Below are 24236 nucleotides of genomic sequence, written 5' to 3'. Positions count from 1 at the left end.
TCTCAGGTTCAACCCGCACCTTGACAAAGATCGTATTGCTAATACAGACAAAAACAGTCAAATATAGATTGAATTAGCAGAGCTGTAAAGGTGACTTTATGGCACCAGCTTAAATTAATAGAGTCTTTAAGGAACATTTGGGTTCATTCCACAGATGAAGAAAATGAAGCCCAGAGAACACCAGTCCAAAGTAACCCCAGCTAGTAACAGATTAAAATCTGAGAGTTTTATTTTTTATGATTCCCTCAATAATCCCTCACAAAGCATGCAAGAAAAAGGCACGTTTTACCTGTTGGGAGATTTACCATTTGTATTCCAATCAAATATGAATTTCATTAAAATTAAAATCTGTGTTAAAATATTTTTCAGGAAAGTACATTACCATAGATCTTAGTCTTTTTATATACATTTCTTATTTTCCTTACCAACATTTTATGATGTAGAGTTGTACATTCTCCGACAGATTTTATTTTAGTTACTAATCTGGCAAGTGTATTCATTTGCAAGCAAAAAAGAATCTAAATGGTGGTATTTGATGAATATATATATATGTGTCTCCCAATATTTTTATTTTGCCTTACTTAGCTGAGACAAACTCAGAAGTGGAAAAAAAAAAAAAAAACAAGATGAAACCAAGAGCCATTCCCCCAAAATGACTTCAGGGTCATTAGAAAACAGAGAGTGCAGCCCCCTCATTTTATTTTACTTCTAAATATTTATTTATTTATTTGTTTGTTTGTGCTGGGTCTCAGTTGCAGCTCGCCAGCCCCTTAGTTGTGGCACACAAACTCTTAGTTGCGGCATGCACGTGGGATCTAGTTCCCTGGCTAGGGATTGAACCCAGGCCCCCTGCATTGGGAGTGCGGAATCTTAACCACTGCACCACCAGGGAAGTCCCAGCCCCCTCATTTTAAGAGAGGAAACTAAGACCCACAGAATTTGGGTGATGTGCCCAGGCCCCCCACTAACAATGTGCTAGAGTCAAGTCTCACATCCAGGGTTCCCCTCCAAGCTCCTTTCCAGCACCCCATGTTGCCCCAAGCTTCATGATTTTGGACAAGTCATTTCATTTCTCTGGTCCTTGGTTTCCTTAGCTGGAAAATGAGGGAGACAGATTCACTAGAACAAGATTTCCCAAATGGGTTTCAAGGAAGAGCAGCCTCTGAGATGACTGTGGAGTTAAAAGTTTTCTTGGTCATCCAAGTTTGAGAGAGACTAGATGCCTTAGTCCTCTCCTGGAGATTTCTAATGGATATCGGCAGAGTGAAGGCTTTAAGAAATTCTTCAATAAAGAAAAACGTTGGGCTTCCCTGGTGGTGCAGTGGTTGAGAGTCCGCCTGCCGATGCAGGGGACACGGGTTCGTGCCCCAGTCCAGGAAGATCCCACGTGCCGCGGAGCGGCTGAGCCTGCGAGTCCGGAGCCTGCGCTCCTCAAGTATTTTGTGAGTTTATTTTCCTGTTGTTCTCAGGATTTGTGGAAGCCTTTTACAAGCTGCAGCCTCTTTCAGTATGCCCAAAAAAACAAAGGAAGTGGGTTGTCTGTTCCATAGTTATCAGCACATCAAACAGCAGGCCACCCAGCCCACCCCTATACCTTGGGATGAGTGTGGAAATGATGCAGAAACAAAAGTGAGACATCCCTGGGGGAAGGTGAGCAGACACGTCAGAGTCCTACTGGTAAGTTACTCACCCCACCTGAAGGTCCTCCTACCAGAGAAACCTTGAAGTTTGTGAGTTCTCCTTCATTAAAGGAGAGGGTTAGCCCTGCCAGTCACACAGGGCTTTATAAAGATAAATCCACTTAGAGACCATGTGTTAACTCCTCACCAAAGAATGACCGTCATTATTCAGGCTGGGTGGTCCTAAAGGCAGCAATCACTGGGCACAAAAGATGACTTGAGTTCATACTCCCAGACTACTAAGCATCGCTGTTCAGGACAAGCTGTGTCCTCAAAGATTATTTGTCATTTGTCACACCAAATGAGCCCCTAAACTATGGACTGCAAGCAACCAATCTTTTAAAAATATAGCTTGGACCACAGGGGGATTTCTGAAATAAACAAATTTTTGAAAAAGCCTCTCATGGGTAAATCCCAGTGGCAGCTCTATGTTCTCAAATAAACTGCTACTGGCTTTACTGAAAATCCCCAGAGACAGAAAAAAAGAGGAAGGAGCTCCTGGTTCCTTTTCCCCAAGATTCAAATTGAGCTTTGCTAGACCTCAGGATCCCAGCATAAAAGCTAGTACTAGTTCCATATTTAAAACCACTCAATTATACCCACACACACACACGTATATATATATATATTTATATATTTATATATGTTATCTTAAAACTAGGCAGAGGGGGAAATTACAGTGAATTTTGCTGGGAGGGAATCTCAACCTTTACTTTCATGGAATTCCCAGTATGTTTCCCATAGGTATAAAGTTACAAAAAGCATTCAGATTTGCAAAACAACCCACAACAATCTACTCAACATACTACATTATGCATCAGAATTCCAATACATGCACAGAAGCAGACCTCCCTCCCCAACAGCATCCAGAGGTTCCCCCCAAATAACACACGCGCTGGGAAACGGGCACCAGCTCCGAAACAGTGTTGGGGAGGTCCATGGCCCAATATCACAGAAGTTTCAGAAATGAAGATTGAGGTAAGAAGCTACATATGGCAGATAGCAAGCAAGATACAAGAAGACCAAGCCACAGTCATTCCTTTGAAAGGCAATCAGTTCTGTCTAGAGTTTCTCCGGGAGAATAGTTTCCAGCCCTGACAGACCAACAGGATCATCTGGGAAATTTTTAAAAGGAACAGATTCTAGGGTCTGACCAGAGTTCTATTAAATCAGACCCTGAGGGAATACCCTGGTGGTCCAGTGGTTAGGACTCAGTGCTTTCACTGCTGGGGCATAGGTTCAATCCTTGGTCGGGGAACTAAGATCCCACAAGCCTTGCGGCTAGTAGAAAAAAAAATTAGTCCCTGAGAGATGGGTCTAGGAATCTGCATTGTTAAGGATGCTTCTCTGATAATAACGATGTTCAGACATGTTTAAGAATCCTATTCTGGGGTTTTGATACTAGAATGATGGACTGATGTCACATTTTACATGTCACAGTTTTCAAATATCCTTTAAGCCTTAGTTTCCTCTTACGGATTTTGATTTCTATTTAAGTACCTCCTCAGCAAATGCAATGCCCTGTGGTTTCCTCTATTTTTAGCACTTACCATGATTTTTAATTACTTTTCGGTTACTTGTTTATTGTTTGTCTTCTCCCCTAGACTAAGCCCTGTGAAAGCAGTTCTGTTCCAGCATCTAGCACAAAGTATGCGACTATAAAACTTTGCTGAATGAAAGGACACGATATTCACTTATTTCATTTCATCTTATTGCCCAATGTGTAATGTCCATGGAGTAGAGTTATCTCTTTAGAAACCCTCCTACACTGTTGATGGGAATGTAGCCACTATGGAGAGTGTTCCTTAAAAAACTAAAAATATCAATAGAATCACCATGTGATCCAGCAATCCCACTCCTGGGCATATATCCAGAAAAGATGAAAACTCTAAGTTGAAAAGGCACATGCACCCCAGTGTTCACAGCGGCACTATTTGTAATAGCCAAGACATGGAAGCAACCTAAATATGCACCAGCAGATGAGTGGATAAAGAAGATGTAATATTCTTATGTAATATATATATAATGGGATATTACTCAGCCATGCAAAAGAATGAAATAATGTCATTTGCAGCAACGTGGATGGACCTAAAGATTATCATACTAAGTGAAGTGAGTCAGACAAAGACAAATACCATATGATATCACTTATATGTGGAATCTAAAAAAATGATACAAATGAACTTACTAAAACAGAAATAGACTCACAGACATAGAAAACAAACATGGTTACCAGAGGGGAAAGGGCAGGGAGGGATAAATTTGGAATTTGGGATTAACAGATACACACTATGATATATAAAACAGATAAACAGCAAGGACCTACTGTATAGTGCAGGGAACTATATTCAATATCTTGTAATAACCTATAGTGGAAAAGAATCTGAAAAACAATATATACCTACAGATATATATATATGAAACTGAGTCACCTTGCTGAACACCTGAAACACTGTAAAACAACTATACTTGAATTTTTTTTAAAAAAAAAGAATTATCTCTAGATCTGTTGAGAATTATCACTTTCTTATTCCCAAGTCAATGGGATGGACCAGAGCAGCTGGGTGGCCCAAGATCACATGGTGGTTACGTGGCAGGACCAAGTCTCGCACAAAAACTCAGGTTCCACTTTCACTCCCTTTCCACGCTCCCACGCTGCCTCCCTCAGCGAATATTACAACTGGATTCCAAATTATTAATATCAAACTTGCGAAGAGATGGCCCCTGGGTCTCAAAGTCTCATGTTTCTTGGCATGACAGGCAATTGTGCAACTCAGAAGCATAAGCCACTGGGGACTTATGTAGAAACCCTGAACTCACTCTATTTATTTAACAGAGAAACAATATACATGATGTAAGGTGGGAAAAAGAAAGTTCATTCGAAAACTCTGGCATGATAAATTCTAGCTCTAGTAAAAAGAAAAATGCATGTTATAAGAGGAAGATTATTTAGCTACAAAAAAAAAAAAATCCTCACAAAACTGTCAGTAAAAGAACCCTCTGCGGGAAAGAAAGAAAAGCACATTTAATGGAAACTTGAATACGGAGGGGAGATTAATGAATAAAATATCATGAGTTTATTCTAAACTAAATAATTTATAGGAAACCAAAAGGAATATCTAGGAAGAAGAAATTCTGGAAATTAAATGGATAAAAATACAATAATAATGTTGAAATGACTAAACTGGTCATTTAAAATCTGATTTGAACAATAATGAAATTAGAAACTCATCCATTTGGGAGTAGTAATACTTTGTTAACACAGACTTTGACCTATTTGTCCTATACCTGGAGAAGTGACATTTAGTCACAACAGCAGGTTTAGATTGCGTGGAGTCATAAGGGAAATCAGTTACTGAGCCTGTTAGCACAACGGCAATTTAAAAAAAAACAAAACAGTGAATTATTCAAATTATATTTACACAAAGTATTTCAGCAAATATCTCTAATAAGAGAAGAATACAAAGAGAGAGCAAATCATAGCAAATTAGGTAATAAAATCAGCGATAAAATATCTGGCCCTTTTAGAAAGTGCATTATGGAACACAGTAATGGTATCTGACTCACACCGTAACTTATATTCACAAGCCTCGTTAACATTGGCCTATGCCTACCCAGTGAGTTCACCACCTACACACATGAGATAACCCCTCCCGAGGGTTATAGCCTTGTACAGTGAACACCTGTTTGTGGCTTAAATGTCGGAATTCCACACCAGGATAAGGGAGTCCAGTGCCTCAGACCCCAGTGGAGGTTTTGAGAGCTGGAGTAGGCACTCTGTACACAGTGGAATGGGCCAAGCCGCAGTAAACAGCCAAGAGAGCGAAAGCTCAGCATCCTGCTGGAGTCATGATGAAGATCCAAGGAAATGGTCCACTGAAATCCACAGGGGCCAAGCAGAGTGAAAGAAACAAGGGGCCAGGCAATGAGCATAAATGGGAGGCACCCAGGCAAAGCAGGCTGGTTGACAATTCAGGGTAGGAAGTGGAGCCTGCAGAGATTTTCTGAGACACTTGCCAGGTGTTATTGTAGCCAAAAGCCTTCAAAGTGGATAGAGAAGGAACTGATGTCAGTTCCTAAAGACAGAAGAAACCCAAATAATAACAAATACTGATAACGCGACCATTATCTGCGTGAGTCACATGGCTCATTGATATGAATCCAAACTTTACTTCGGACATCACCCCTTTCCAACTTTTTAGGTAAAATCTTTTGTAAGTGTAATTAAATACAGAAAAATCAATTCATTAGGCCTTTGCTTCCTTTCTTTGTGCAGGCAGACTCTGAATGTGGCGCCCCAGGCAATAAACTCACTACGGAGAGAGAGAGAAGGTAGAGGTTTTGATAATAATCTATAAAATATCATTTGATCATGAAAAAATACAGAGTAGAAGAAATGCAAACATTCCTACTCTAGCAGTAGCAAGGTAAGGTCATATTTCTGGGAGACAGTATAAAGCAAGTCCTGTGTTTTTTCTTCTACACCTCCAAGTCTAATACACACACACACACACACACACACACACACACACACACTTTCACGTGCTCATAGATCGCCCTCCATGAGAGGAGGTGAGCAAACAGGCCCATTTCTGTACTTCCCGGGCATTATCTCTCTGCACTTTTACACAATCCATCCCACCTTCCCGTCTATAATAAACCACATGAGCCAAGACATGAGGAAGGGGACTACCCAGGAGGGTCACTGGGTAGTGGTAGTAGGTCCACTCCAGGAACCACAAAAGGCTCTGGAGTTACCAGAACTTGCTGGCTGGAGACCTGATCAGAGATTTTTAAGTCTAGAATAGGACAGAAAAAAGCACAAAGACAGCCCATGAGCATGTGTGTTTCGGGCTCCCTCCCTGTGCTCCTTAGCAATTAAACTTGATTATAGCCAACAGCTCACATCATAATTATCTGAAGCCCATAGCAAGAGCATCTCGTCTGGAAGCTATTAATAACCTGAAAGCTTTGTCTTCTTTCTCCCTGTGGTCACTCTTTACTTCGTAGGGGAGATTACCCTCCAGACCCAGTGAAGCACAGAGTCCAGGCATCACTATGGGGCTTGGGAGAGGAGATGCATGCCCCCAGGAGAGGCGCTGCCTAGCCAAGAACAACCCTGATGTCACGGAGCTACAGGCCTCTTCCCGCCAGCTCGGGACCAGCCTAACACACGGTGACCTGAGCAGGAGCAGTGAGTGCAGGCAACCGGTTCAGAAAAGCCACAAGAGAAGCTGTGCCCTGCCAGTGACGATGAAAACGAACACCACTCTCTTCCCAAACAGGATGAAATTTGTTTTTAATAATGACAGCTTACTTGGAGTGTTTAACCATGTGCCAGGCCAGGTCCTGTTTTAAGTGCATCACACGCATTAACTCACAACTAGCTCACAATGATCCAAGTGTTAACAGAGGTGGGATGGAGCAGAGAGAGGCCACAGAACCTGCCCCAGGTTACACCCTGGCAGAGCTGGGATTCGAATCCAGGCAGCCTGGCGCCAGTGGCCACACTCTTAACCACAAGATTGAACTGCCTTGAATAAGCTAACTTCCGGATCTATGCCACAGTAGGCCCAGAAGAAATCAGAAAGTAGAGTCCAGGAAGACCCTTCGAGATGCTCTAATTCAATTCCATCCAAATTCGAAAACTGAAACCCAGAGGTGTCAAGTGACTTACTAGAGGTCACACAGCTCGCAGATCATCTTCAATCGTCCAGAATAGATGGTGCTAAACAAATAGTCAAACTAGATTGTAAGTTCCTTGAGGGCCACGAGTCACTTTTTAGGGTTATTTTTAGAAATACAGTATATAGTGACTCTCCTCTTCCAGTGTTCCAATCCCCAATTAAGCTTTTTTTTAAAAAAAAAAAAAAGTCATCATAGTTTAGATTAGAAGTCTTCTGGTGAGGTCAAACTGGATTATTTTACAGAAAAAGAAACTGAGGTCCTAAAAGGTTATGTAACTTAGTCAAAGTTATATCAGTAATTACAGATGAATTTGTGTCAAATTTCAAATTGGTCCCTATATGTGGTTTACCATTTCTACAAGACTGGATGACCTGGAAAGTTTAAGTCCTAAATTAGTCATTCCCAAAGTGGTATGAGATGTCATATAAGTGAATAAATAAGTGTCCAGTAAGAATCCATGTGAGGGTCCCCAGGCCTCTCCCTAACAACAATGGCTCTAGAACCTAAAGTGAAAGAAAGAATGTATAAAGGAGAACACTGCACACCCCAAATACTGAATCCAGCAACTGGAAGGTAAGCACATCCATCTCTCTTCCGTTCTTGCATTTAGCCACCACTGCCTTCCATCAATCCTAATTAAAGAAATGAAAACTAATTTCTTTTGAAAGTTTCACAAGGATGAAATAACTAGAGACATCTTAAATACCAGCAAAACTAAATTTCAGAATTATTATTCCGAGATATATTTTTTAGTCAAGTCTTTCTCGTAGGAAACTTTTCAGATTTATCTCAGGAAGATTTTTGCATCTTGTTAAAGGTTGCTGCTGCCCTCCACCTAAAGGAAAGCCATGAAAATGCAGTTCAAATCAGGAAAGGTTTACCTTCCAGATTAAATTAAACACCAGGGACATAAGCATATTTCTAGACAAAATACCAGCAAATATATTTCACCCAATAATATAAAGACACTTTGCAAACCAGGATTGTTGGTCCATCTTTATACATTGATCAGAAGCTGATCTACAACCAGAATGCTAGGCCTAGAATTCACTACACAATCTTGTTCACTTAAATTTCTCCCCTCTTCTCACTAAAAAAAAAAGCATCTTTTTTTTTACTGAAATATAGTTGATTTACAATGTTGTACCAATCTCTGATGTATAGCAAAGTGACTCAGTTATACACACATAGACATTCTTTTCTTAAAAAGCCTCTTAAAACTTCTATGTCCTTAATAAGAACTCAAGGCCAAAAAATTAGGAAGACACCTAATAAGACCAAAACCTATCGTCATCATCATAATTATTATTATTATCAAAGTATTATAGCTAAGAACTTTCACATGCTAGAAACTCAGGAACTGCACAACTCAGTTTCAGACACTTGCAAATTATGTAACTTCATCCTTCTGAAAATATTAATTACATGAATATGGTTTTTACTTTTAAGCAAGAGTAACCTGCACCTGCCTTTCTAGGTTATATCAGGTAACAGGGATTAGCATTTTTGCAGGGTGACGGTTTCAAAAGCCATCATAGCTCCCAGGAGGGGAAGAAGAGTCTGAATTTACTGTCAGGTAATACACAGCTGCCTGGAAAAGGAGTAAAAGGAATGTCTGACTCCCTGGGGACAACTGTCACATGGCGACATCACTCAAGCCACCAGGGTGTGGAGGAAGTGCCAAGAGACTCACTTCCGATGGCTCAAGGAAAACAGAACAGGCTACGACTCCTCTCCAGACCTGAGTCGCAAGTTCCAGAACAAGATCATATCCAGCCAGGATGAACAAGGCACAGAACTAAAGAACTGAAGAGATGACAGGAATCTAAGAAACCACTAACCTTGCCGCCTCCTCTCCTTCACACATAACAAAATTAAGAAACTGAGCCAAAGTCACACCAGAAATTTATAAACGTTTTCCTCCCTCCCCCTCCCCCTCCCCTCCCCTCCCCTCCCCCTAATGTCGTTAGAGCTCAGGCCTTGGACATTGACCTTGAGTGCTGGTTTTGCCACCTTTCAGATGAACTTGAGCCCATTACTTAACCTTGATTTTCTCATCTATAAAATGTGAAAAATGAAAGTAGCTGCTGATTTTCAACCAGGAAGCCAAGACTACACAATGGGAAAAGGACAGCCTCTTCAGCAAATGATTTGGGAAACTGGATATCCACATGCAGAAGAGTGAAGTTGGACCCTTACCTTACACCGTACACAAAAATTAACCCAAATTGCATTAAAGACCTAAACGTAAGGCCTAAAACTACCTAGATGAAAACATAGGGGAAAAACTTCAAGACACTGGATTTGGCAATGATTTCTTGGATATGACACCGAAAGCAGACAACAAAATAAAAAATAGACAAATGAGACTACACCAAACTTAAAAACTTCTGCACGTTAAAAGAAACAATCAACAGAGTGAGAAGGCAATCTACAGAATGGGAGAAAAATAATTGCAAATCATATATCTGATAAGAGTCTGATATCCAGAATAAATGAAGACCTTCTACAGGTCAACAATAACAAAAAGTAATCTGATTAAAAAATGGCACTGGGGCTTCCCTGGTGGCGCAGTGGTTGAGAGTCCGCCTGCTGATGCAGGGGACACGGGTTCGTGCCCCGGTCCGGGAAGATCCCACATGCCACGGAGCGGCTGGGCCCACGAGCCATGGCCGCTAAGCCTGCGCGTCCGGAGCCTGTGCTCTGCAACGGGAGAGGCCACAACAGTGAGAGGCCCGCGTACCACTAAAAAAAAAAAAAAAAATGGCACTGGACTTAAATAGACATTTCTCCAAAGATATACAAATGGCCAAAAAGCACATGCAAAGATGTTCAACATCACTAATCATTAGGGAAATGCAGATCAAAACTACAATGAGGTATCACCTCACACCCATCAGGATGGCCACTATCAAAAGAACAGAAAATAACAAGTGTTGGTGAGGATGCAGAGAAGTTCAAACCCTTATACACTATTGGTGGGAATGTAAAATGGTGTAGCCACTATGGAAAACAGTAGGGATGTGCCTCAAAAAATGAAAAATAGAGCCACCAGATGATCCAGCAATCCTATTTCTGGGTATATATCCAAAAGTATTTAAATCAGGATCTCAGAGAGATATTTGCACACCCACGTTCATAGCAGCATTATTCACAATAGCCAAGAAGTGGAAGCAGCCCAAGTGTCCATCCACAGATGAATGGATTTTAAAATATGGTATAAACATACTGTGTGATATTATGCAGGAACTCTGTCACATGCTTCAACACAGATGAACCTCAAGGACATTATGCTGAGTGAACTAAGCCAGTCACAAAGGGACAAATACTGTGTAATTCCACTCATGTAAGTATCTAAAGTAGTCAAAGCCACAGAAACAGAAAGTAGAAAGGTGGCTGCCAAGGACTGAGGAGAGGGGAAATTAGTGTTTAGTGGGTATAAAGTTTCAGTGCTGTAAGATGAAAAAAGAATTAGAGATCTAGTGCACAACAGTGGGAATATACTGAACACTACTAAACTGTACAGTTAAAATGGTTGAGAGTAATTTTAATGTTATGTGTTTTTTATCACAATAAAAAAAGGGGGAAAAAATGTACCTGTCACATAAGAGTTGTTCTGAGGATAAAATAAGATGATAAAGCATTCAGCACAATGCCTGCCATACATTAAACATTCAAAAATATTTGCTGTTAAAAATAGCCCTTGTTGGGCTTGCCTGGTGGTGCAGTGGTTGAGAGTCCACCTGCCGATGCAGGGGACACAGGTTCGTGCCCCGGTCCGGGAAGATCCCACATGCCGCAGAGCGGCTGGGACCCTGAGCCATGACCACTGACCCTGTGCGTCCGGAGCCTGTGCTCCGCAACGGGAGAGGCCACAACAGTGAGAGGTCCGCGTACTGCAAAAAAAAAAAAAAAAAAAAATAGCCCTTGTTAGACCCCATGTATGAAACCATACCAAAGGCTTTTTCTTTTGATTTAATTAAGCTCTCATTTATTTTTAAGAGAAATTCTAGGTCTTAAATCCCTTATTAAATCTACCCTACGTCTCCTCTTGAGGTCCAATTATTTAGCTGGTGAGCTCTGCTTTAAAATGCTGATTAATTGCTTTATAGTTTGCCAGAATTCCTCATCTTGATGTTTTCTTTTACCATCGCCACTGAAACAGCTCAGATAAAGGGGGAAATGACATACCACTCCCCTTAGTACATACATGTCACGCACACATACACACATCATTCCTCTTCAAGGGTTACAATAGTCTCAACTCCAAAAATATGTCTAGAAAATCTCTATGGTTAAAAACTTTTAGGGAATTCCCTGGCGGTCCAGTGGTTACAACTCCATGCTTTCACTGCCAAGAGCCTGGGTTCCATCTCTGTCTGGGGAACTAAGATCCCACAAGCCACGTGGTGTAGCCAAAAAAAAAAACTTTTAAGCTGATGGGAAGTGAAGTCACAGTAAAAACCATGAAACCCTTCGTATCTTTATACCCACTAAAAATAATCTACCATGGCACACTACAGTATCTCCCATGATCTACCAAGAAAATAATATCGTATAGATACTATGCTGTCTACTGGGTACTATGTAGCAATGAGTAATGAACAGTTCATCTCTATTTCCTATCTCTTGTTTGCTAGAAGGCTTTCCTATTTACAAAGACAGGTTCTTCCTGGGTCTTCTCCATCCAAGTGTTCAAGGCTTTCTAATTCTGTGACCTAGAGATTTCTACTTCCAGTCCCAAGATATAAGAAACACAAAATAGGGCATTCCCTGGTGGTCCAGTGGTTAGGGCTCCGTGCTTCCGCTACAGGGGGCACAGGTTCGATCCCTGGTCTGGGAACTAAGGTCACGCATGCCGCAGGGCACTACCAAAAAAGAAACACAAAATAACATAGTAACTTGAATGCTTAAGATGAAAAAAGTTGAAAGCATCACTAGTGACAGTTTTTTGTAGGGTAATTCCTTGTTGTGGGATCTGTCCTGTGCAATGTACGATGTTTAGCAGAAACATAGGCCAAGATATCACTAAATGCCACGAGGTCCCCTTCAAATTGTGACAATCAAAGTTGACTCCAGGCGTTAACAAGTGTGTCCACTGCGAGTGGAGGGAATTACCTCTAGTTGAAAACCACCATTTTAGAATGACCCGTAACCTATGCTGTTTCCTACTGGGAGCTGAGGTTCAGAACGTACAGAGCCTGGATACTGAGAATGGTCTTGGACGAGGAGGACCACCCAGGAGATAGGGTGGAATCCCTGTCTCTTTTCTCTAGATCAGGGAGACGGAAAACAGGGTGAGAGCACCAGCTCCGGCAGAAGTGTCCAACACAGCAGAACCCATCGGCACAGACACACGGTCTCTATTTCCGAATATTTCCCCCAAAAGACACAAGAGAACCATCCAAACACCCAGGTATGTTTCTTCACCTTCACTTCTCTCTGAAGCCTTCATTCCTAGAATGCCTACTCTAACATCCATTTTGCCTCCATCTTTCTTTTCCAAAATCTCTATTCCTTCTTTTTAAAATGATGCCCAAGGGCTTCCCTAGTGGTGCAGTGGTTAAGAATCCACCTGCCAATGCAGGGGACACAGGTTCGAGCCCTGGTCCGAGAAGATCCCACATGCCGTGGAGCAGCTAAGACCGTGCGCCACAACTACTGAGCCTGTGCTCTAGAGCCCACGAGCCACAACTACTGACCCCACGTGCCACAACTACTGAGCCCACGTGCCACAATTACTGAAGCCCATGTGCCTAGAGCCTATGCTCTGCAACAAGAGAAGCCACTGCAATGATAAGCCCGCACACCACAATGAAGAGCAGCCCCCGCTCGCCACAACTAGAGAAAGCCCACACGCAGCAACAGACCCAACGCAACCGAAAATAAATAAATTTATTTTAAAAAAAAGAAAAAAAAAAGCAGAGCCAAGCGTGTGGGTTTGTTTGCTTTTCCCCCCATCAAAGGGCCTTATAAGGTGAGCTCACCTGGGTTTGCAGAGCTCACAGACTTACCTCTAATGTGTAGAGTTCCACCAACAGAGAGAAACCCATCAGCCCGGAGCCTCCAGGGTGGTGAGAGCAAAAAGAAAGTGGTGCTTCCTTTGGTTAATAGCAAAATGAACATCTTTTGTCCCAAGCCACTCTCTCGGTGGACTCGAGAGCGATCACGACGGAATTCAGAAAAGTTGCCACAGCTTATGATACACCCAGAACTGACATCTTGCTTTTGCAAATGCAGTAAGTGACGGAAGGGTTCTTCCTGATGAGATGGAAGCTCAATCAGCAGCTGGTTTTGCCAACAGTGGATCCAACCCCAAGCCCAGAGAGGAACTCTCCACCGATCAGAAAAGTCAAAGATCTATGGTCTTTAGACCCTTGTTGCTCAAAACATGACCCTCTGACCAGCAGCTCTGGCCTCACCTGGGAGCACATTAGAAATGCAGGATCCCAGGCCCCGCCCCAGACTTCCAGAAGCAGAATCAGCATTTTGAAAAGACACCCTGGTGATTCACAGACACACCTTAAAGTTTCAGAAGGACCGAACCACATAGATAACAGAATCCATAGCAATGTTAAAGATGTATCATAAATACTACTAACAAGGCTATTATCTGTTATTTGCAGGTGAGCTGAATAAATCACTGTCCGTCCACTGCCTTTTCCACAGTGATGCAGGAAGCCCTTCTGCTTTTCAGCTAGAATCTGAAGTTGGTTTATCTGTCAGCATCTTAGACTGACTAGTTTGTCTTAGAGGCCAAAGGTGACCAACCAGGGAGCTGATATAAATTCAGGACTTGTCAAGGGTACAGAAGATGTACTCATTTGGACACAGATGAACTGTCCCAGGTATATGTGAAACTCACCAACATCCTAGCAAGGAGCTGCCGAGCCACCAACACCCAGCTCTCCTCACTCTGTACTGCATCCATCCCAATAATTCCTCCACACGCCCTGGATCATTGCCTCAAATCCCTTAACGGTCACTCTCCCTGGTATTAGTTTCCAGCAGAGATTTTTTTTTTTATTTATTCATGATTTGTACAGAACCTACTTCCCAAAAGGGACTGTATGTGGCTTACAAAGATGAATACCTTGTAAACAAGATGAGCAAAATTAAAGCAGAATAAATACCCAGTTAGCAGTCTCAGAAGAGAGTGTATATCCACATGATCTTTCCTCTCTTGGCGCACCTCACGCCCCCATCACTGCTCCTCCCCGGGAAAGCAGAAGGGGATAAAGGTGACAGATGAATCTGAAAATAAACTGGGATGCTCAGTTCATTTCCTCCTCTTTGCCTCTTGGAGGTGAGTGTGCACACGGGGCGTAAAAATTCTCCCCTGCTCCTTTTCAGCACAAGTCTTGCGCATACACCCCTCGACCACGGGTCATGTGGGGAGATCCAGGGCTGCCACCCTGTTGAGGTCCAGCATTGCCGGCGGCTGGATGGGTAAGTCTATTTAATAGTGCGATTATGGGGCTTCCCTGATGGCACAGTGGTTAAGACTCTGCCTGCCAATGCAGGGGACACAGGTTCAAGACCAGGTCTGGGAGGATCCCACATGCCACGGAGCAACTGGGCCCGTGCGCCACAACTACTGAGCCTGCGCGTCTGGAGCCCGTACTCCGCAACAAGAGAGGCCGCGATAGTGAGAGGCCCGCGCACCGCGATGAAGAGTGCCCCCGCTTGCCACAACTAGAGAAAGCCCTCGCACAGAAACGAAGACCCAGCACAGCAAAAACAAATTAATTAATTAATAAACTCCTACCCCCAACATCTTCTAAGAAAAAAAAAAAAAACATTGTCCTGTACAATGTCTAAGGAGTGATTTCTCATACAAAGTTTTAATTTCCTACATAATGCTTCTTTCCTTTTTCCCAATTGTAAAGAGATCTGTTTAAAGGTTTTGGTGCTCAGATGGAGTAGAATATCTTCCACTCTTCACTCTGCCCACTCTCCAGGATGAGTCTGAATTCGCTTCTAACACAGCGAAGTGCTGCCGCTTCCAGTTGGCCCAGTGCTTACCCACGTGTAATCCCATTTGCTCCTCAAAATATTACCGTGCGGGAAACAAATGTAACAATCCCCAGGTGGAGACAGAGGCTGGGAGAAGTTAAGGGATTTGTCTACGATCAGATCTGTCTCCTGACCAGTCACTGGTAGAGCCAGACGAAAATACAGATCGGCCTCGTCCGGTGCTCTTTCTAAGGCACTGTCCCGACTCCGACCCTTCTCTGGGGTGTGAAGTGACAGGGGACACACCAGGGAGGTGGGGTGGCTGTCCCCACACCGCTTGGCCAACGCCTGGCCCATTGCCAATCCTCACCTATCCTGAAAATCACCCAATCGGAGTTGTGGCTTTCTATTCTAGAAAAGTGTCCTTTTTCTTCCTTTTCCCACCTGGTTAGCCATTCTCTCTTGCTTCCCTGTTTGGTTCATGAATATCTTGCCCTGCAAAAGGTCACACTTTCTCTCTCTCCTTGAGATACAATTACAAACCATGGTGCACTTGCTAACCTTACTTCTTCATAACTACAAAGCTTTCTCTATGCTCCAGGTCAACGCTGAGCCTCTCTCCTTGCAGAAGGAGTTAGGGCATTGAATGGGTGCAAAGACCGCTGGATCTCATCTACGACCACATCTCTTCTACGCTGAAAGCTGCCAGAATGTTAACACCGGAACTTTCAAAAGATTAAGGTATACATTTACATTCCATTTCAATGGTTTCTACTTTAATTCAGATATTTGTTCCTGCCTGCAATTACTAATGTGCTACCTGCTTTTTCCCCCCTTCTTCTTCTGTGGTTGTCATCAGTTAGAAAGACTGACCAAAAACTTAAGAAAAGGGTGGGGAGTGGACAAGGTAATACAGAAGAACAGTTTTGCAGAAAATAACAAAGATATATAACCCGTTATTTATTAGGAAAAATTCCATGTGGTAATGGGTTAACACTGCTCATGTTCTAAGACTATAGTAGTCTCCCTGATTTGAATTTGTATGGAGGTAACCTGTAAAAGCTGCTTTAAAAGGTCTAAAGAATGGTCTCGTTTTGATCATGTTTTGATGACTTTAGGCCAGTTCTGCATCCTTCTGCACCATATTCAGAACTCTACAGAACGTGGCCCATCTTTTGGTTTCAGTTGACTTTCAGATCCTCTTGCCAAAAAGCATGCGGCGTTGAGGGAAGTTCAAGGTCTCTGGGGTCAGACAGGCGTGGGTTTGACGCCCATAAGCAAGCCACTTAAATTCTCTGAGCCTTAGTTTCCTCATTCATAAAACAGGGAAAACAATTCCCATCTCATAAGGCCATTAAGAACATTAAATCAAAGAATACAGGTAATATTCCTGGTACTCAAAACCACTGGAGCTTTTACTGAGAGCCATGTAATAAACAGAGCCATGTAACAAAGCAGAATTCTCATGAGTTTCCCAAAGAATGTGTCCTAAGGCATTCATCAAAATGTTTTCCAAAAGAACCAATTATTAGTCAATATCTAAAGAAAGAGAGGAGGAGGCGGTAGGTGGAGGAGGGGGGGAGGGAGCAAATCCCATCTGTAGAACTTTCTTCCCCTTTCACATGTCACTTCACTTGTTACCTTAAACTGGAAATATTTCTTCATTACATTGAAGGCACCTCAGTTGCTGGGATTGTGTCTCATTTTCGGTCTTCCCAAAAGGAGTACAGTGCTCAGCACAGAATACGTACTTGCTCTTTTCATTCTTGATGGGCAACCACTACCAGAAAAGTTAAATCTCAGGGCTCTTACTAGTGGATGTTCTCTCTTTGCGTGGGGCTCTGCCTGTGTTTTTCATGAAGCAGATTTGTGTCAGTGGTACCTAGAAGCGGGATGGAAGGGAGACCTGAGTTTTCAAAGTAAATGGAGGAAAAGATCAGTAAGAATAAAGAAAACAATTGGGATATTTACAGGGTCAAGGTGTCACTTTAAAGATTGCTGATTATTTTCAAAGAGAGAAATGTGTGTTTGCAGTGGAAAGACCTGGCAATCACCCACGCAACTAAGTGATTAAACTCATCAACACTAATGAATGGCCAGATGCATCTAATCGAAAACACGGAGTGTCACCTATGAAGTAGTCTGGCCGAAAACGTTTCGTCTGAATCGAATTACACCTTTGAACTCCCGGTTTACAAGAAATATAGGGAATGGAGGAACAAGGTAAGTGACACCACGAGGAAATAATCAGATTAATCTAGAATGTGGAACATTCCACAAATCAACTAGCCTTGTCACTTCAAAAAGTCTATGTGGTAGAGAAAGAAAAAAGTTGAGGCACTGTTCTAGTTTAGCAAATGTTAAGAAGGCAAACAGCCAAATGCAATGTATAAATGAATCTCAACTGGCTCCTGGTTTGAAAATGTATGTAGCAGACTTCCCTGGTGGCACAGTGGTTAAGAATCTGCCTGCCAATGCAGGGGACACAGGGTAGATCCCTGGTCCGGGAAGATCCCACATGCAGCGGAGCAACTAAGCCCGTGCGCCACAACTACAGAGCCTGTGCTCTAGAGCCCGCGAGCCACAACTACTGAGCCCATGTGCCACAACTACTGAAGCCCACGCACCTAGAGCCCATGCTCAGCAACAAGAGAAGTCACCGCAATGAGAAGCCCATGCACCACAACAAAGAGTAGCCCCTGCTTACTGCAACTAGAGAAAGCCCGCGTATAGCAACGAAGACCCAAAGCAGCCAATAAATTAATTAATTAATTAATTAATTAATTAAAATTACTTTAAAAAAATAAATATCAGTAATAAAATTTTTTTAAAAAGAAAATGTATATAGCTAAAAAAGACTCTGAGTGGACAATTAAGGAAATTTGAATATGGACTGGAATTTGATGACCATATGGAATGGTTATTAGCTTTCTTAGGACGTTTAAGCTCCTGAGTTATGTAAAAGAATGTCCTTATTTTCAGAAGATATGTGCTGAAGCCTAAAGGTGTCTACAATTACTTTCAAAGGGCTTAACCTCCCATCCAAAAATATATATATTTCTATACACACACACAAACTGATAAAGTAAATATGATAAAGTGAACAATCATTGAGCCTAGGTGGTGGATATACTGACGTTCATTGAACTATTGTTTCAAGTTTCCTGGATGTTTGAAAATTTGTCACAACAAATGTTAGAAAACGTGGAGGCAAAGTAACAAGCAAGCTATTCCTCTCTGCCTGAACAGAAATTTCTTTCTCTTACATTTAATAATAAAAACAAATAATAAAACTCTTGTCCTGATGCATTTGGGCCAGTTACTGGGGACTATAAGTGGCTCAAACACCCTGTGTAACCGATTCTGGGGACAGCAGTCATACTGAGCAAAACGCATAGCCCTCTTCATTGAGTATCACTCTCACTGCCCTTTCACTGTCCAAGAGTACTGCTTTTCAGAAAATAGTAATGATGTTTCCCCCAACATCCTGTAACTGAGCGTCTTCAAACCAACAACAAAAATCGTTTTGGATAAACTTTACAACCTGTGATGTTGCTTCTGTATAAAGATAATCTAGTCATTCGGTATCATTCAAGTTTTTTCTAAATAGCGACACAGATGATACGTAATGAATACAGATATGAAGTCAATAAAGTGTGTTTCATGTAGTCTGGGTTCTCCACTAACTCTGCTCTTGGGGGCAGGAATGAGAAGCAGCAGTGGATGAAAGTAGTAAATAACCTTATTCCACACACAGCAGTTACTTCTATTCCTTCCTGACCCTTCTAGAAGGACAGCTTTGAGAAGATAAGCTTGATAAATTCGAGCTTCTCCAAAGATAGGCAGCAACAGAGAGAAGCACCACCCCACAGTTAAAAGTTTGTATTACTTGGGAAAAGACAAGTGTGAGTCTGAAAATTAGTTCAAAGAACGCTCAACTATTTGATTCTTTCCCAAACAGAAAACACACCACACTAAGGCCAAAAAAAAAAGAAAAAGAAGATAAACTGAAGCTTAATGCATATATATAACGCCATATATTATACACAATATACAACATCCAGTAAAATGTGAAAGTGCTTCCTTTTGATTTTTGAGTGCAAGCTTATCCGAGAGGAAAGTCTTACCTAGGTACAAGGATGCATTTTCTTTCTTGACATTGTCGTCTAAGTAGGTTGGTCCCAGGGTATAAATAGGTGTGGAGCCCATTCCAATGAGAATCTGCGCGCAAACGAATAAAGCCACATAGACCCAGTGACTGTTTCCCCCCGAGTCCTTGAGGCAGGTGGGAGGCTCCGTCGTGGCCGAGGAGTTGCCATTCTGACACAGGCCGTAGTTGGCCGCCGAGGCATTCAGCTCTTGAATCTGGTAGGGGGGCGAGATGAAGTGAGGTAAAGCGAAAAGGGCGGCCCCCAGGGCAATGAGGAGTCCCCCCACGGCCAGCCACAGGGGCCGCCGCCCCCGGCCGCCAAAGTAGCTGACGAACACTACCACCACCAGGCTCCCGATGTCAAAGCAGCTGACCAGCAGCCCTGACTCGGAACTCTTCAGACTGTAGCGCCTTTCGATGGTGGTGATGACACTGCTCAGGTACCCGGAGACCATTAACGCCTGGATGAAGGTCAGAAAGCACATGCAAACCAGGAAACAACGGGAATCGGTGAGGACCACATAGAGGCACCTTCTGCCCTGGAGCATGGCCAAAGTGGAGGACACCGATATGGGTTTGCCGATTTCCACCCTGTGGTGACTTTCCACCAGCCCTGCCATCTCTGCCGAAGTAGACGGGGCGGAGGGGCTTGGGGCCCGCGGGCCAGGGCCTGGCTTCAACTCCTGATGGCCAGAGGCGGACTTGGAGTCTTCTCCGGCTGGATTCAGGTCTGGCCTGCAGGAGGCGCTGTTCAGGGCGGGTAAACTCTTGGACCTAAAGGTCTCGGGTTCGCACTTCTCTTGGACCGTTCCTACTCTGGCGCTGGCCTCCAGCTGCTCTCCCGCCTGGGGCTGCAGCCCAGTGCCTCCTTCCATGGCTCTTAGAATTCAGATTCGATCGCCGGTCGCACTCAAGGACTCCGGCCCTTTTCATCCACCGGCAGGAGGGGCCGAAGCCGGGCCCAGGCAGTCGTGCCCACCAGGGACCGGGGCTGGGGATGCGGAGCCGCGCAGTAGGGCATCCTCACCAGCAGGGAGGTGCCCAGAGCATCCTGACCGCAGACGCGGCCCCGAGGCTCCTCAGCCGCGTGCCCCGGAGGGCAGGGGTCCGCGCGGTCCTGCGATGAGCCCTTAGGGTCCACCTCGGGTTGGCAGCTCGCGGCAGGAGCCTTGCGCGTCCCGGGCGCATCCCCTCCGCCGCCGCCGCCGCTCCGCCTGCAGCCCGGAGCGCGTACGCCCAGTGCCCAGCGTGGGGGCGGTTAGCGCTGCAGCCCGCGCCGCATCCCGCCCGGCTGGCTGGGCCAGAGGCGCTCGGTCCTCAACGCCTCGGCTCGCGACACCCTCGGGCGCAAAGCTGCCAACCTGCAAAGCAGAGAGAGGGCGGTCAGCGAAGGGCGGCTGCGGCTGGGACTGGCGTCCCGGCGCCCCGGGGGACAGCGCTGGGGCACTCGGAAGGTCCCAAGTGAGACCGAGGGATGAAAGAGGAGCGAAGCCCTAGAGGAGGAGGCGGCTACAGGCTGCAGCCTCTAGTGCCGGAACAATAAGCAGCAGGCGGTCTGCAGAGACCCTCCCTCATTGTCTACCGTGGACCTGCCCCCGCCCCGCCCCTTTTGCCTTAAACAGCGCATCTGCTGTTATATGTTAATAATTATCAACCTGGCAGCTCTGACTCAGAGACAGTGTCTTTTATTCTAGTGAACTAATTGCAACCTTTTGGCACTCCTACTCCATTACTCAAAATGGAAAAGGCCCAAAAGAACAAAGGAAAGTTTTTTGGTTTTGGTTTTGGTTTTGGTTTACAAACACTGTGCACTCCCACTCCCGATTTTTAAAAATAAAAGAAAGGGGGAAAGCTAGGTGTGTAGAAATGTGTGTACACAATTGTGCGCAGGCACGTGTGCGCGACTGGATGTGAATCCGTCTTCTCCATCAGAGACACGTATTCAAAGCCCAAGGCAACAGCAAAAAGGTCAGAGTGCTTGCCTCTTTGTTCCCAACACTAAAAATAACACCCCTGCCCCCAGCCGCCGGGGAGAACTATTCAATTACAAATACCAGGAGCGTTCGAGGCTGCGGCCCACACGAAGTCCCAGCGCGCTGTGTCAAGCGAAACAGAAAATCAATTTGCATTGCGGAGAGGTGGGGAAGCCACAACCAAACAAAGAGATGCCGGCGCGTTGTCACAGCGCGCTGGGAGCCCACGGATCCGGCTTGGCACTCGCAGGCGGCCAGGGAGGTGTGCTATTTACATCCCGCGCAGCCCGCGAGCGTGGGCTCCGGGTGCGCGCACGCGCGCACACACACACACACACACACACACACACCGGCGTGTCTGTGTCGGAACCCCCTCGCGCGATCCGGCACCCTGCTTGAATTAAACGCGAGCCGAAAACAGGTGTGTCCCCGGGGTAAACCTGCGCCCCAAATCTCGGGGACTCCCACTCCATTCCTCCGGCCCGGGGGGATGTGCACCAGGTGGGAGAAAAGAGCCGGACTTCGCTGCATTGGGCTTCACTCTGCCGCGCGCTTTTGTGATGCTGCTGAGAAAAGAAAGGAGGAAGGGTAAGGGAGAAAGGCGGAGAGCTTGGGATCCAGGGGCGGCCGCTCCGGCGTCTCCCTCGGCTCTGCTGTGCCAGTCCCGCTCCCAGATTCCCGGCCCGCCAGCCACTCACAGCCGGGGCTTCCCCGCCGCCTCCTTGCCCAGGCGCCTTCCCGGGGAACCCCACCGGCTGCCGCGCACCGAGCCGGGGAATCCGGGCAAACTCGCTCCCCGCGCCGGGGGCGCCCGAGCCCCTGCGGAGCGGGCACCCGCACCGCAGCGCAGCCTCGGAAGGGCACACGGACCCCGGCCGGCGGCTCTCGGGGCCGGCGTGGCGCCCTGGGGAACACCTCCTGCGCGCGCGCGCGCACACACACAGACACACACCACCCGCAGGAGGACAGGCCCGCCAGGGACAGCTCGCCGCGCTGCCGGGGCGCACGAGCCGCCGCTACTCACTCGTGAGTCAGCCGGTCCGTCTGTTCGGCTGAGAGTGGAACGGCGGGAGGTGGGGACCTTGGAGGTGCGAGAGTAGTTGGGAGTCCCCTCAGGAAGCAGCCTCGGTCCAGCCGCCAAGAATCAGTGAATGAAGTCTGTGACTCAGGCTGAACTCTTCCCCCCACCCCTCGACTGTCTCCCTAGCCTCTCCGGACCCTCGCGCAGACGCGCCCCGAGAGGAGCAGCAGAGGGCGCAGGCGCGCGGGCAACCGCCCAGCCCAGCCCAACCCAGCCCGAAGGCAGCGAGCCACCCGGCTGCGCATCACCTGAGAGGCGGGGGAACGCGAGGAGCCAGAGGGAGCAGGTCTCCAGAAAAGTCAGCTGCTGAGGTAGAGAGCCCACCCGGAATAAGGAAATTGTTTCTGTTCGTTTATTCTGAGCCGTGGACACCCACCATGTCTCAGAAACCATAGTAGGTTCTGGGGACCAAAGATGAACAGGACAGATCCCTGGGCTGAGGAAACCTGTGTCTTGTGGAAGACATACCCCTGTAAGTAGCCTAAAACAACGTGGTAAATTCTATACAGGGTAACACTGGAGAACCTAATATCCATTATTAACCAATTAGATCTTCATTTCCAGGCAGAAAGAAAGGCATGTGCAAAGGCACCGGGGCACGGTGCTGAAGGGAAATAGGTAGGTGAGTCGCAGGGTGATTGCAGGGGTGGGGCAGAGGGCTCACGGCAAGAGTGGCAGAGTAGGAAAGATCAGCAAGGGCTTCATAAGTCGTGTGCTGTGAGCTCTGAAGGGCCAGTGCCATTCTGACTTGGTCACCAGAAAGCTGGTTCTGGCAGTGGTGGGTGACTCTAAGCCACTCGGAGGGCATGAGACAAGTTAGGAAGCCATCTCAGTGGTGGGAGCATGGAGAGGAAGGAACTGCTTGAAGACACTGACAAGGTAGAAGTGGCCAGACTTGAAAGCTGATGTCATCTGGAGACTGAGAAAATGGGCCAATATAGGATGTCTCTCAAGCTTCACACTTGGGTGACTGGGTGGATGAGGTCCCAGAAAAACATAGGAGGATAAACATGATCTTAGGGGAAAGATGTTTCTCCTTTAGGTGCATTGACTTCGAAATGCCTTTGGGACATCCGAGTGTACATGTCCCATAAGCCAGTGGACATATAACACACAGGCATCCCAGATTAGGGAAGTTGATTAGGAGGCATTAGCCTGAGACAGCATGAGGTGAAGAAGGAAGATGGTGCAGGAGATCTGAGGAGAGGTAGGCTAAGGGCAGGGCCCTGGGGACACCATGATCTGAGAGCCGGAGAGGGGAACATCTAAGAAGGGAGATTAGAAGCAAGGGTCAGAGAGATCTGTGAAGAGTCAGAAAAGAGGGACTGTCTTAGAAGCCAGGGGAGCAGAAAACTTTAAGAAGGGCGTGCTCAGACGCAGGAAAGGCTGAAGAGAAGCCAAATAGGATGATAACCGAAAAGAGCCCATTAGCTGTAGCATGTGGGAGGAGACTGAAGAACTTTGACAAAGGAAGATGGTGATCTAGCTAGGGGAGGGGCTGTTCTACCGGTGACTGCACTGACCACTGCTGCCGTGCCAAAGTCACTTCAGTGGCCCCTGGCCTTCAGTGAGAGCGCTGGGTCAACTTTACAGCGTGATGAGGGAAGTGGAGAGAGATGAAGTAACTTGGTAAAGGCACATAGCTAGTCTCAGGATGATTAAAAAGTCCATGCTCCATGATACTTCATTCCCTAGGGAAGGCTAAAATA

General features: G+C 45.5%; 1 protein-coding gene across 3 annotated transcripts in view; it reads right to left on the bottom strand.

The window, feature by feature from the left end:
- The window catches only part of SLCO5A1 (solute carrier organic anion transporter family member 5A1), a 118519-nt gene extending 97466 nt beyond the window's left edge, over positions 1 to 21053 (bottom strand). For 2 of the 3 annotated variants that reach the window (XM_029222827.1, XM_029222828.1), the window contains exon 1: positions 19451 to 20348. In XM_029222827.1, coding sequence (XP_029078660.1) covers positions 19451 to 20348 — 898 coding nt within the window. Of the gene's footprint in view, positions 1 to 19450 lie in introns of all 3 variants that reach the window. The other variant, XM_029222829.1, reaches the window with a different exon arrangement.
- Between the last annotated feature and the right edge of the window lie 3183 nt (positions 21054 to 24236).

This window comes from Monodon monoceros, unplaced genomic scaffold (genome assembly GCF_005190385.1).
Source record: "Monodon monoceros isolate NGI ecotype Baffin Bay Population unplaced genomic scaffold, NGI_Narwhal_1 Super_Scaffold_14, whole genome shotgun sequence".
NCBI classification, from domain to species: Eukaryota; Metazoa; Chordata; class Mammalia; order Artiodactyla; family Monodontidae; genus Monodon; species Monodon monoceros.
Note: the sequence above shows the minus strand (reverse complement) of the source record. Positions and strands in the feature narration are given on the sequence as shown.